This window comes from Cyprinus carpio, chromosome A1 (assembly GCF_018340385.1).
Source record: "Cyprinus carpio isolate SPL01 chromosome A1, ASM1834038v1, whole genome shotgun sequence".
Taxonomy (NCBI): Eukaryota; Metazoa; Chordata; class Actinopteri; order Cypriniformes; family Cyprinidae; genus Cyprinus; species Cyprinus carpio.
Window position 1 is genome coordinate 22,207,328 of NC_056572.1, and position 13,337 is coordinate 22,220,664.

General features: G+C 36.6%; 1 protein-coding gene across 3 annotated transcripts in view; it reads left to right on the top strand.

The window, feature by feature from the left end:
• The window catches only part of LOC109052917 (ephrin type-A receptor 6-like), a 114,850-nt gene extending 101,667 nt beyond the window's left edge, over nt 1-13,183 (top strand). For 2 of the 3 annotated variants that reach the window (XM_042757679.1, XM_042757696.1), the window contains exons 6-18: nt 2,769-2,893; nt 3,383-3,545; nt 3,895-4,003; nt 4,882-4,952; nt 5,066-5,191; nt 5,712-5,897; nt 7,051-7,112; nt 8,168-8,377; nt 8,787-8,951; nt 9,697-9,890; nt 10,088-10,237; nt 10,927-11,035; nt 11,300-13,183. In XM_042757679.1, coding sequence (XP_042613613.1) covers nt 2,769-2,893; nt 3,383-3,545; nt 3,895-4,003; nt 4,882-4,952; nt 5,066-5,191; nt 5,712-5,897; nt 7,051-7,112; nt 8,168-8,377; nt 8,787-8,951; nt 9,697-9,890; nt 10,088-10,237; nt 10,927-11,035; nt 11,300-11,335 — 1,706 coding nt within the window. In that variant the 3' untranslated portion in view covers nt 11,336-13,183. The remainder of the gene's footprint in view (nt 1-2,768; nt 2,894-3,382; nt 3,546-3,894; nt 4,004-4,881; nt 4,953-5,065; nt 5,192-5,711; nt 5,898-7,050; nt 7,113-8,167; nt 8,378-8,786; nt 8,952-9,696; nt 9,891-10,087; nt 10,238-10,926; nt 11,036-11,299) is intronic. The other variant, XM_042757687.1, reaches the window with a different exon arrangement.
• Nucleotides 13,184-13,337: the final 154 nt, after the last annotated feature.

A 13,337-nucleotide genomic window follows, 5' to 3' on the forward strand; every position in this document is an offset into this window, starting at 1 on the left:
CTTCACTGGGTCTGTTTTGAGTCATAATATCACTTTGTTTATCCAACCAAGTTCAGTCTCCTGCCCTTTCACTGGCTGACAACTCGAGCTAAGGTCAGGCTGTCACAGAATCAGAAAACTTTTTTGTCCTCTCCGTTCCTGTGCAAAGTTTCATTCTGAAATCAATCTCTACCTCTGTAAATAGCAACATGATAAGGCTTCATCATTTATTAAGATGCTGCCTGTTCTTTGCAGTCACTCTCTTCAGTATTTCTGTGTAAACCTGTGAGTCTCCTCCTCACGCAGGTCTAAAGTAGTCGGATGTCACGAGCTGCATGGGCTGTCCTCTCTCAATAAAAAATGAGTTGCCTCTCATGAGAGATATTCAATATGTAGCATCTCCCGCCGTGCTGAGTCAAGTCAGACAAACAACATGGGGGTCTCATCAAACACCGTTCCAGTATATCTCCACACAACAAATTTGCAGAGACATAGTAGATGGAAGATAGACAGCATCACACATTTAGATAAAGCCCTTGTGGTTACTGAGAAAGACTGACAGAGAAAGAGATTGTGTCACAGGTGGTAACCTTAGCAAAACCAATGGCTTATTCTCTTATTTTCTCTCCAAATCACTTTCGCTGATATCCCAGAGGCCTCCCAGTACTGCTCTCTGCAACTCTGTACTGCTCTCTGCAACTTGCTGTACCTAAAAGCCTCCCGTTCCCTTTCCACCCCTTATATTTTTCCAGCTGCTTTAACAGTGAGAGATTGATTACTATCCAGAGTTAATATTTACATGAGAGAAATTCAATCAGTCAGACTAATGCCATTCACCCACTACTTTAATCTGCTCCAGGATTCAGTTAGAGATCGGCTCCACCTACCTGTGGGCGGCACTTCAGTCGCTAAGGTGGAAGTGGAAGTGAAAGGTGAAGGGGGGGTTAGTGAAATGGTTTCTTGAAGTGTACAATATAACAAAGAAGCAGCAAACAGTTTTGTGTGCTGTATATGATTGTTTGAGCATGTTTATGTGTGCATGTGCACGTATCGTCATCTTAAGTGCAGTGGCTTATAAACTTCACTAATTGTACTAATTGTAAATGGTCTCAGATGCAGAACCTTAATGGATTTTCCTTGTGTTTTTCTTGGGTTCTTCCACCTGACTGAGCCATGATTGAGTGCATTATCTTCACATAGCATAAGCAGAGCTGGCTAATTACAATGATGTTCAAGATTTTAAAACCAATTGTGTGAAAAAAAAAAAAAAAACTTTCACTTAAATGGAAACACAGTATCAGAGCTTAATTGCATTTGCCAGCACATGTGTTATGATGTCCAAAGCTTTCTTTTTCAGCTGAAAAACCACATAAAGTAACATTTATCAATATGTGATTTAATAAATAATTAAAAAAGAAATTTTAAGAAATACATTTTTAAAAATCAGAACAACATACTAATATCCTTACGTGCAACTAGAGATAGTTACGTGCAATAAGAGATAAGAATTAAAGAGATACTCCACCCCAAAATGAAAATTTTGTCATTAATCACTTACCCCCATGTTGTTCCATTCTCGTAAAATCGCCATTCTTCTTTGGAACACAATTTGAGATATTTTGGATGAAAACTGGGAGGCATGTGACTGTCCCATAGACTGCCAAGCAAATAGCAGTGTCAAGGTCCATAAAAGGTATGAAAGTCGTCATCAGAATACTCCTTCTGCCATCAGACGTGCAATCTGGGTTATATGAAGTGACGGGAACACTTTTTGTAAGCGAAGAAAACAAAAATAATGACTTAATAATTCCTTTGTCAACGGTCTCCTCTGTATCTCTTTATATCACCATATGCTGTTTATGCTCTTCTGTATCATCCGCGCCACAAGGATGCACTGTTACTACATATATTTAGCTTTGATTTGAAATAAAACAGAGCATCCTTGTGGTGCAGATGACAAAAAAGAGCATATACAGCATACAGTGATATGGAGACACAGAGGAGACCATTGACAAAGGAATTATTGAATAAAGTATTATAAATTATTTTTGTTTTCTTCGCTTACAAAAGTGTTCCCGTCGCTTTATATAACCCAGAATGCACGTCTGATGGCAGATGGAGTATTCTGACGACGACTTTCATACCTTTTCTGGACCTTGACACTGCTATTTACTTGGCAGTCTATGGAACAGTCTCAAGCCTCCATGTTTTCATCCAAAATATCTCAAATTGTGTTCTGAAGACGAACTGAGCTTTTATGTGTTTGGAACGACATGGGGGTAAGTGATTAATGACAAAATTTTCATTTTGGGGTGGAGTATCCCTTTAAGAGTAAAAAGAAGATAGAAAGGAACCTATTAGAAAGAAGAAAGAATAATAGGAGAGAGTACATAAGCAATGATGAATTGTGCTTTTATCTGAAACATCCAAGCATATTAAAGCATATTTTTAAGTAGCATATTGTAAAAGCACCCATTATAGAACCGGTTTGTTGGTGCAGTGTATCATCTCTAGATGGCAGTAAAGTGACCTGTGAAGAAAAGCTTAGACCAAGGGTGACCATCGTCGGTTCTGGAGAGTTTTGCTCCAACCTTGATAAAAACTCACCTGCCTGTAGCTTTCTAGTAACCCTTAGTCATTGATTAGCATGTTCAGATGTGTTTGATTAGGGTTGGAGTGAAACTCTGCAGGACTGTGGCTCTCCAGCCAATATTGCATATGGAAAGCCTGGTTGCTTCAGAAAAAAAAAAACTTTTCACCAACACTAACTCACTGTTTATGCCTTTCAGGTCCATCTCTGGTAGGCGTGGTGAGAAAAGACTGGGCATCTCAAACTAGTATTGCCCTCTCCTGGCAGGAAACTGAGCAGCCACATGCTGCCATCCTGGACTACGAGATCAAGTATTATGAAAAGGTAATTTACCAGCTTCTTTCTCAGATGATAAAATTACACTACAAAGTACAGAAGTCCTTCTAATGTCACATTTTGGTGTCTTTACATTGACTGCTGCTCAGAAATGACTTAAATGCATTTACACAGCAATGTAACTGTATAAATAAATAAATAAATAAATAGTACAAATTATTATATTAAAAAAAAACTTATCTTTTAACTTGACCTGTAGCTATAGGATTTTTTTTAGCAAATATTGATACAGTGTGTGTGTGGGTGTGTGCGTGTGTGTGTGTGTGTGTGTGTGTACATCATTTTGTTTAAGTCAGTTCCAATCAAACATAATCAAATCAAATTACACAATTAACTGAGACTAATACATACAATTTAGTCTTTATTTATCAGAAGTTTGAGTAGGCAAAGAGAAGCCTTAACTCAGCTGTGTAAAGATGCCTTAATGAACAGTATGCTAAATTAAAAATTTTGTTTTATTTCTATCTTTATGTTTAGGAACAGGAACAGTTAAGCTACTCCTCTACACGTACAAAGTCTCCAAGCGTGATAGTGACAGGGCTAAATCCCTCCACGGTTTACGTGTTCCATGTGCGTGCCCGTACCATCGCTGGCTACAGCAGTTACAGCCCCAAGTTTGAGTTCGCCACGGGAGATGAGAGTAAGTGTTTCTCTAAAAATACCTAATTTCAATACCTGTTAGCCTAAAACACTGTAGTTATGTCCAATTTTCTGAGACGGTGGTCATACCATGTCAGCTACGTGAGTAGAATTTTAAACAAATGCTAGCTGTGAACATTTTATGTATATTGTGAATGACCTCAAGTGCTGTGTGATTCCAGTTCTGCTTTTTGTGCAGATCTTAGTGCACTGTATGTATCAATCTCTCTCTGATGAAAGCCCCACTGACCAACCGAACATGAACTTGAAAGTGACTTCATTGTTTTGTGCTTCTTTCTCTTTCTTTCTTTCACTTTCACATGCACACACAAATACTCTTTCACTCTCAGACTCTGAGGAGGCAGCTGATCAGGGCCAGGTGTTGGTGATTGTTACAGCCACAGTGGGGGGCTTTTCTCTCCTCATCATTCTCACCCTCTTCCTTCTCATCACTGGCAGGTAATGAGGGCGCAAATAATGAGGGGGCAGGTAAATATGCTCCAGGATAGATGAACAAATGCTGTGTTTATATGCATTTGCCATCTATCTATCTATCTATCTATCTATCTATCTATCTATCTATCTATCTATCTATCTATCTTTCTGTTGGTCTATCTATCAGTCTATCGGTCTGTCTATGGATGTCATGGATATGTCTTTACTTTCATTTACCCTTAATTTAGCTCCTTGCTTATCCAGCCATCTCCTAATAGGCCGGTTGGCCATGGAGCACCTTACTATTTTCCGATTGGCTGAGCCATGTCGCTGCCTAATTAGTCGGAATGCTGCAGCCTCCTGGCAGCGGCTGTGTCTGCTTCCAAGAAATGGCCTGCTGTGAGACTGACAGCAAGCTTAAACATGCCACACAGTCCTGTGATTTGCAATATCAGCATGTGCAATGCGCTGTGTGAAACCTCACTCAGCCAGCCCCTATGCCATCACATCCTAGCACAGCTTCAGGGGCTGATGGAACCGTGTTCAGCTGCTTGTGCAGATTTGCAGGGAGGCTGTTGCGAGCAGCTCTCAAATAAATCAAGAGCTCTTGGTGACAGACAGAATCAGTGTCTTCATTTATCGACAAAAGGAATTAATTCTTAAATGAACACTCTTGAGATGTTCTTGCTGGAGAAGCATTATTTTAATTTCAACATTTGAGTAGCTGTTCAGCCATATGTCTTGAGTCTTTCTCATTGCCGGTCATGATTGGTCTATTCAGCACCACGGACAGGGACACTGGCTTCAGAACCACGGACAGTGCTAAAGTCTCTAAATTTGTTATATTTGTATAGTACATCAATATAACCATTGAACAATTAATTTTTTCTTTGTTTGAACAGGTGTCAGTGGTACATAAAATCTAAGATAAAGTCAGAAGACAAAAAAAGAACACAGTATCAAAATGGACATGGTATGAGGCCTTAATTACGCACTCACTCACATACATACATATTGTATAATTAAGTTTTAAACTTACTCAAGAAAAAAAAAATCCAGATTTCAACCTCTGACATGTTTTTATAGTGCCATTTCCAGGATTAAAGACTTACATTGACCCGGACACTTATGAGGACCCCTCACAGGCCGTTCATGAGTTTGCCAAGGAAATCGATCCATCTCGTATCCGAATCGAAAGAGTCATCGGAGCAGGTCAGAGCTCTTTTTTTAGCTCACTTCAGTCTGATACTCAGCAGCCCATAATCTACTCCTGCTATTTATGCAGCAAGATATAAAATGAGAAGTGTGTCATGAGTAAAAAATAATTGGTTAGAAGATAAAGTTCTTCAAAAACTATATATATACATATATATATATATATATTAATAAAAAAAAACTCATTTATCTTTTTCTCTGTCCTTTAGTCTCTACATCTAGGCTTTGGTTTCTTTTATGTGTCTAATTAAAATATATTTCAGAGCATTTTCACAATTTAGCTCTTAAATGCCTCTCTGAAAAATCACTTTGTTATTCTCAGAAGACAAAATGAATAGAATCTAAACTTCAGTGAGATAAGTAGGAAATAATTCAATGAGAAATAATTTCCATAAGGAGAATACTTGAAAAGAGATTTGTGAACTTGTGTCTTTGATATAGTTCGACTGCCACCTAGTGTTTACAAGTGCAAGCAGTAACCCTAAATGCTACAACAGTGAATAAATGTGTTCTGCAGGAGAGTTTGGGGAGGTGTGCAGTGGATGGCTCCGTATCCCAGGAAAGAAGGAAATTCCTGTGGCTATAAAGACTCTGAAGGGGGGATACACTGAACGTCAGAGACGGGACTTTCTAAGAGAGTCAAGCATCATGGGACAGTTTGATAATCCTAACATCATCAGATTAGAGGGTGTGGTTACAAAGAGTAAGAAACTTTTTGCCTTCTTTAGCATTCTGAAGTTTCATACAGCTGTTTTGAAAGAAGTCTCTTATGCTCAGCAAGGCTGCATTTCTTTGATCAAAATACAATAAAACAGTAATACTGTAAAATATCTTTATCAATATCTTTACAAATATCTTTACAATATGCTGATTTGCAGCTCAAGAAGCTTTTCTTATTATTATTGTCGAAAACAGTTGTGCTGCTTCGTAGTTTTGTGGAAACGACAATGCATTATTTATTTTTATTTTTTTTCAGGATTCTTTGATGAATAGAAAGTTCAAAAGAACAGCATTTATTTGAATATATACAGTAACGTTATAAATAAATTTAATGCATCCTTGCTGAATAAAAATTATTTCAAAAAGAAAGCCCAAACCTTTGAACACTCAAAAAAGTCAACTAGCCACTTGTTTGATTTGCAAAATACAAGTAATACCCTTGCAAAATACAAATATGTTGATTAATAAGAATTCAACACGTTTACTCTATTTTAAATGATTCATTCTTGAGATTTGTAACTAAATTATTATTCGAAGCAGTGCAAGTTTACTTGATTTGATTAGGTGCATAATGGGTGCTACGAATAAATCATGTTCATTCAACAATTTTTTTTTTTGTGTGAATAGCAGTAATGAGGTTAACACAAATTAAGCAAATTCAACCTCACCAAATACAATGGCAGAGAATAAAGAATAAAAGAATAAATAAATAAATGCATAAATAAAACAGATGTAAATTTTTGAAATTTTGATACTGTTCATTGATTATACAAAAAAATTTTTTATAAAAAACTTACACAATAACAACAACTTCATCAGTCAAAAGCTACTTTCTTTCTGTAAGAAACAAATATGTTTCTCTAACAAGTTTGATACAATCACAGACAATCACTGATTTCATGCAACAAATCAAACTGTCTTCAGTCTCAAAAAAAAAAACCAAAAAAAAACATGTGTCACTGTTTCATTCTAAATAACTTAATCTATTCTACCAGTGAATACCATGCTACCATGTTTGATTTGTAGTCATACAAAGCCAGAGATGAGTAATGTGGCAATGTCTGTCCCATTTCCCTCTGTTTCTTTCTATATAACTTAGTCCTTTACTTACAGGCGTCCTTTTTTCCTCTTTGTAGGTCGGCCTGTGATGATAGTGGTGGAATACATGGAGAATGGCTCCTTGGACTCTTTTCTGAGGGTACAAGAACTCAATTCATCATTAATATGGCACAGCACACCTGGCATTCCTCATAAACAGCACCTGTCTAGAAAGAGCACTTTGTTATTTGCCAACAGATCAATAGTTGATATGAAATGCTTTTTGGAAAGTTGACGTCCTGCAGTCTGACAGTCTAACACTGTCTAGTGGTTCTCAATCAAGATATTTCTTATTTTAATTATCCCTTTTTTTTTCTTGAAAGAACCAGGATTCCCAGCTGGAAATGTCATGTAAATGGGTAACATCTTATAACTCCATGAGCATTTTTATAATGAACATGCATGTTTGTTTGCCAAGCTAATTATGCCAAGCTCTAAAATATTTTATCCAGTAGAAATGGTGAGTAAAACAGTTAAAAAAAAAATCATTATCCAGTAAATAACAAACTGGAAAATTCATGAGGTCTTTGAATATTGTGCAAAGTCGTTGGACTCAAACTCATTTGTTGACTAATCTGTTCTGTTTTAGATTTACAATAGAAACTGGCTAATGCAAGTCATTTGTTCATTAACTGGACTCCATTGGTTACTGTATGTTGTAGATTCAGTAACAATGTAGTGTAGTGTTGAATTGTAGTGCAGGAAAAATGTGAAAATGTTTAATTATGTTGTTTCATCTATATTTCACCGCAAGAGCACCTTCAAGAACCACAAAAAAGAACTGAACATCAAAAAAGGAACCAGAAATTATTTAATTATTTAGTTTGTTTATTCATTCATTTAATCATTAATTACTGGTTACACACACAGTCATGATCTGAATTTCATTGAGAATAATTGTAATTTCATTGATTTAAAATTAACTACTCAAGGATAAAAGGTGATTAAAAAGATGAAAAAATAAATAAATAAAACCTCCATAGCACCTACTGTAAAGTGTTTATCAACTACTATACAAACACAAGCTTTAATGCTCTTTTTTTTTTTGATGCTCTCAGGTCTGGTTTAAAGGTGAATATTTTTATTGTTCATTGTGATAAACCTCTCCATCTCTTCTTTTCAATCTTCTTGCCCCTCCTCTCTCTTCTTTTGTAGAAGCATGACGGACAGTTCACCGTGATCCAGCTGGTTGGTATGCTGCGTGGCATTGCCTCAGGTATGATGTACCTGTCCGACATCGGCTATGTCCACCGGGATCTGGCAGCCCGAAATATTCTAGTGGATGACAACCTGGTGTGTAAGGTGTCGGACTTCGGTCTGTCCAGGGTGCTGGAGGATGACCCAGAGGCAGCTTACACCACCACAGTAAGCCACATACACCCACTTCAATATTGGTTCATTTAAATTCAGGGCTGTTCAGAGTTAATAACAATCTGTGCTCCTTAGACAGTCAAAGCTGATCCTGAATCTCTGGAGCTTAGCACTACTCTGCTCGTTGTGTGTTATTGAATGGGATTGAGTTTATCTCAGCAGTATAACACAAGATTAAAGGCTTACTCTGAGGAGTGATTGAGTAATTAGATTTATAATAAGATGCTAAATGTGTCTGAATACATCTGAACTTTTTAACACAAAGTGTGTCATTCTATACATTTACATTTAAAGAAAAGCTCAATTATGACTGATCATTACATAACAAGCTATCAGCATCTCCTTTGATTGTCTAGGAAACACAAAGTGATGCTGCTTGCTATTGTAATAATAATAAAAAAAGATTTTGTTTCGTCAGGGGGGTAAAATCCCCATCCGCTGGACAGCTCCAGAGGCTATTGCCTACAGAAAGTTTTCCTCAGCCAGTGATGCTTGGAGCTACGGTATTGTCATGTGGGAGGTGATGTCATATGGAGAGAGGCCCTACTGGGAGATGTCCAACCAAGATGTGAGTCACTTGGTCTATTCTAATTCTACTAAATTATGAACAATAGAGTCTTATAAGGCATTTTTATTTCAGATTCAGATTTTTAGGCTAAATATACGTTGTAAACAGCATGCCTTGAAGAAATATATTTTTCAAATTGGAAAAAGAAAAAAGAAAAAAAAAACTACAAACGCTATATTACAAATATGACATATGTATGTGTGTGTGTGTATATATATACAGTATATAAAATGTATCATTCAGCAAATAACTATTGAAGCTTGTTTCTTCATTGATTGAAAGAAAGAAAGAAAGAAAGAAAGAACGAAAGAAAGAAAGAAAGAAAGAAAGAAAGAAAGATCTCACAAAAGTTGATAAAATACAATATAAAATTCAATATAAATGTAAATTATTTATTTTCTTTATCCCCATGGCAGAAACAAGCTTCCATAAATTACACCTTTAATTCCAATGTGAAAATCAACTTCCTTTGGCATGTGGCCTAATCTAATTCTAATTCAAGAACATATTCTGTTAAATTATATCATGTGGAACTCCTTGTTATAAGAGTTTCCTTGTTATTCCTTTAGTTTATTATTTACTGTCCTCACTAATTAGTTGTCTGCAGTTTTTCATTGTCTGAAGTGTTTCATTAGCAATGGCTATTTTATACCACTGATGGCATCCTTAAAATTGCATTTGCAAACAGTAAAATGGTCTTGTAGAATTTGGATCCCAATAGAGTTGTCTGTGTGTCTTCCTGCAGGTAATTCTGTCTATTGAGGAGGGCTACAGGCTCCCTGCGCCCATGGGCTGCCCCGTGGCCCTGCACCAGCTCATGCTTCTCTGCTGGCAGAAGGAACGCAGTCGCCGACCACAGTTTAATGATGTTGTCAGCTTTTTAGATAAGCTGATCTGCAATCCCAGCAGCCTGCTCACGCTGGTGGAAGATGTAAATAGGTAGAATGATCACAACAACATTTTAAAACCAGTATTTTAATTGCTTACTAGAATCAAACTGAGTGCCAGTGTTGAAATGATCATTTTAAACTGAAATTGTTAGTGTTTACTGACAGATAACTCTGATTACACTGAACTGTTGTCTCTTGCCTTGTGAGAAACGTGTGCCAAACAGTATGTGTTGTGTGTTTAAACAGCTTCCCAGAATCCCCTGAGGATATGCCAGACTACCCTCTCTTCATATCTATCGGTGATTGGTTGGATTCCATCAAAATGAGTCAATACAAAAACAACTTCATAGCAGCAGGGTACACAACCCTGGATTCCATATCCACCATGAGTATTGAGTGAGTTGAGTCAAAACTATTACATGAAGTTCTGCTCACTGCTTTTGTTACGCTTCATTTAGGTTCTAGGTGTTGTTTTGCAAAAATGATCATGATCACTCTCTTTAGTGGATTTAGTTCAGTTTAGTTGGCTTGCTTTAAAAGACTCTTCCGATATATGCTAATTTGCAATTATTGTCATCTAGAAACGCAAACCAATTTTACATTTGAGTTAAGCAAACGGCACACCTTATTATTATTGAACATAGATGGAGAAACACGTTTTGTAGGAAAATAAATAAATAACTGGTGGTTATGTCTAAGGTGTATACCCAACCTAATAAATTAGATTGACCATCTGAACCTAACCATGTCATGTCAGCAAATGGAAAATTCAGCTAGCTATTTATTATGGCAGTTATTGTGCTTCTGGCCTTTATATAAAAGGCAATTTGAACTTTTTTTCTCACAATTCTGAAAAAAAAAGTCAGAATTGAAAGTTTATATCACGCAATTCTCCATGAAAAAAGAATTGTGCTATAAAAAGTCATAAATAGTTTATTTATTCATTTATAAATTTTTTATTCTGTGGTGGAAACAGGCTTTCAGAAATATTAGTTCAAATTATCACAGAACCAACTTTGTGTTGCTGCCTTATGATTTCGAATTGCCTCAGTTTCAAAAGTCTCATCCTGTTGTTTTCTCAACAGTGATGTAAGAAGAATCGGAGTGTCACTGATTGGCCACCAGAGGAGGATAGTGAGCAGCATACAAGCACTACGACTGCAGTTCCTCCACGTTCAACAGAATGGCTTCCATGTATGAAAACCCACATATACACATACACATACTCTATATCCAAATGCTTTTCCCAGCATCGCTAGACCCCCCAAAACATACGCACACACCCTTCAGGTCCGGACTGACTGTCTGTCAATGAGAAGTGCTCCACAGCCTCTGTTTCTATCATAATCCAGTGAAGACGTCCAGTTGAAACACATACATAAGAAAGCAGTCTCAAAGACCGTGAAGAAACATGCTAAATGCCATGAATTGTTTATCTTGATGAACTGTGTGTGACAGGAAAATTGGACCGTTTACCCGGAGGAACCACAGTAAACAACGGAACAATGGCACCATTCTGTTGTTATAAAGATGTCATCTGTCAATCATCCTACAAGTTCTGTGATTGACTGGACTCCAAACCTGAGAACTTTGAATAGCATATTTGCTATTTTAATGTATTAAATTATGTGTCTTAAGAGATTTTCCTGGTTTATTCATCGAGCCTCTGAAATGAGAGACTATGGATCTGTTGAATGTCTTCAGCTTTAAATGGCTATTATACATTGTTTATTACATCTGATATTTATCCTGATATTTATATGTACTATATGTGTGACTTTGTTTCTTTTTGGTTGCATTTTGTTTAGTTCTTTTTCTAAGCAATATGTGCAGTCTTTAGAAAACCAAGAAAAGAGCCAAGGTAGGACGTGGAGAGCTTTATCTTGCTCTTTTGAAAAAATACCACTCAAAACCATTGACTTCCTCAGGCTGTCAGCAAGGTGGTAAAAGTCTGACCTTTCAGAAGACTGTAAGCCATTTTCTTACTCCTGTGCACCACAGTCAAATTGAACAAACTTAAACAAATACACTCAGACTGAGATTTGAGAACTGCACACATTTGTTCAGTCTACTATGGTGTACAGATTCTATAGACACCTCAGATGTTTTATCAGTTTGCCTTGCGACTATGAAACTATTGTCATATAGTCATTGGAGAATCATTGAGGTAACAGGTTGCAGTTAAATGTTCTCATATACAGAACATGACCGTATAGCACTCTGCATGTTGGCAAGTATTTTTCCCAACACAGCAGGCCTACATACACACATAACTTGAATGGCAACATACGCATTTGCAGTCTCTTTCGCTTCCACCAAACATACAAACGCACAATACCAGTACCATGTTCATTAGCTGATACAGGCCCCCATCCTTCGATTGGCTCTTTGTACCTGAACACATGTTCGGGACATTGAGACCCCTTGACAAACTTCAAGTTGCAATGTGCAAACATCAAAAGTGCAAGAGAAGCGAGTGCTTACTTCAAGCAGGGCAAGGGAAAACTCGGGGTAATCAGGTCATAATGTATTGTTCATAGTATACTAACTGTACATTATTTTTTATAATTTATAAAGAGTACAGAGAGATAAAGGTGATATAGGTTGAGTGTTTGTAAAAATAAATGATAACAGATATTTCTGTGTTTTTGTGAGTCTATCACAATCAAAAAAAAAAAAAAAAAAAAAAATTTACTATACAGTATGTACTGTGGTTTTGCTTTCTAAAATATTCTTTGCTTTCTCCCAAGATGTAGATGAGTTTATTTCTTCATGGGAACAGATTTGGAGAAATTTAGCATTACAACACTTGCTCACAAATGGATCCTCTGCAGTGAATGGGTGCCGTCAGAATGAGAGTCCAAACAGCTGATAAAAACAAAATATTCCACAAGCTGCATGTCTGTAATCCATCAAGATATTTTTTTTTACTTTAAACAGTTGCTTTTTACTGTTGCTCTAGTCAAAAAGTAATTTCATCTGAATCAGGAGAGAAATATGCACAGATCCAGCGCCAATTACAAGCGAAAACATATACATGTTTATATACAATGAATCGAGATTGATTTGATTACTCATCACATAATGTAATCGATTTGATTAAAAGTTTTCATTGATAGCCAACTCCTAATTTTAATGGTTTGTCAGAAAAAGTATTAGAGTTTGTTTCTTCATGCTCTTCAATCATTTTTCAGCAAATTTTCATGTTTTTGGGTGAACTATTCCTTTAATTACAGACCTTACTGTCACATGTCTGATGAAACCGAGTCATCTATTTCCCCTTATGTCTAGGCATAATGAATTAATATGTTTATTTAAAATAATAATAACAGCAAATAACAATGCTAATCAATGCACATGTTTTGCTCAAACAGAAGAGTAGGGGTTCTCAACTCTGGCCCTCAAGGTCCACTTTCCTGCTGAGTTTACCTCCTTAACTTGATCAAACTCACCCACCTAATATTCTAACAATCCTGAAGAGCTTGTTCAGGTGTGT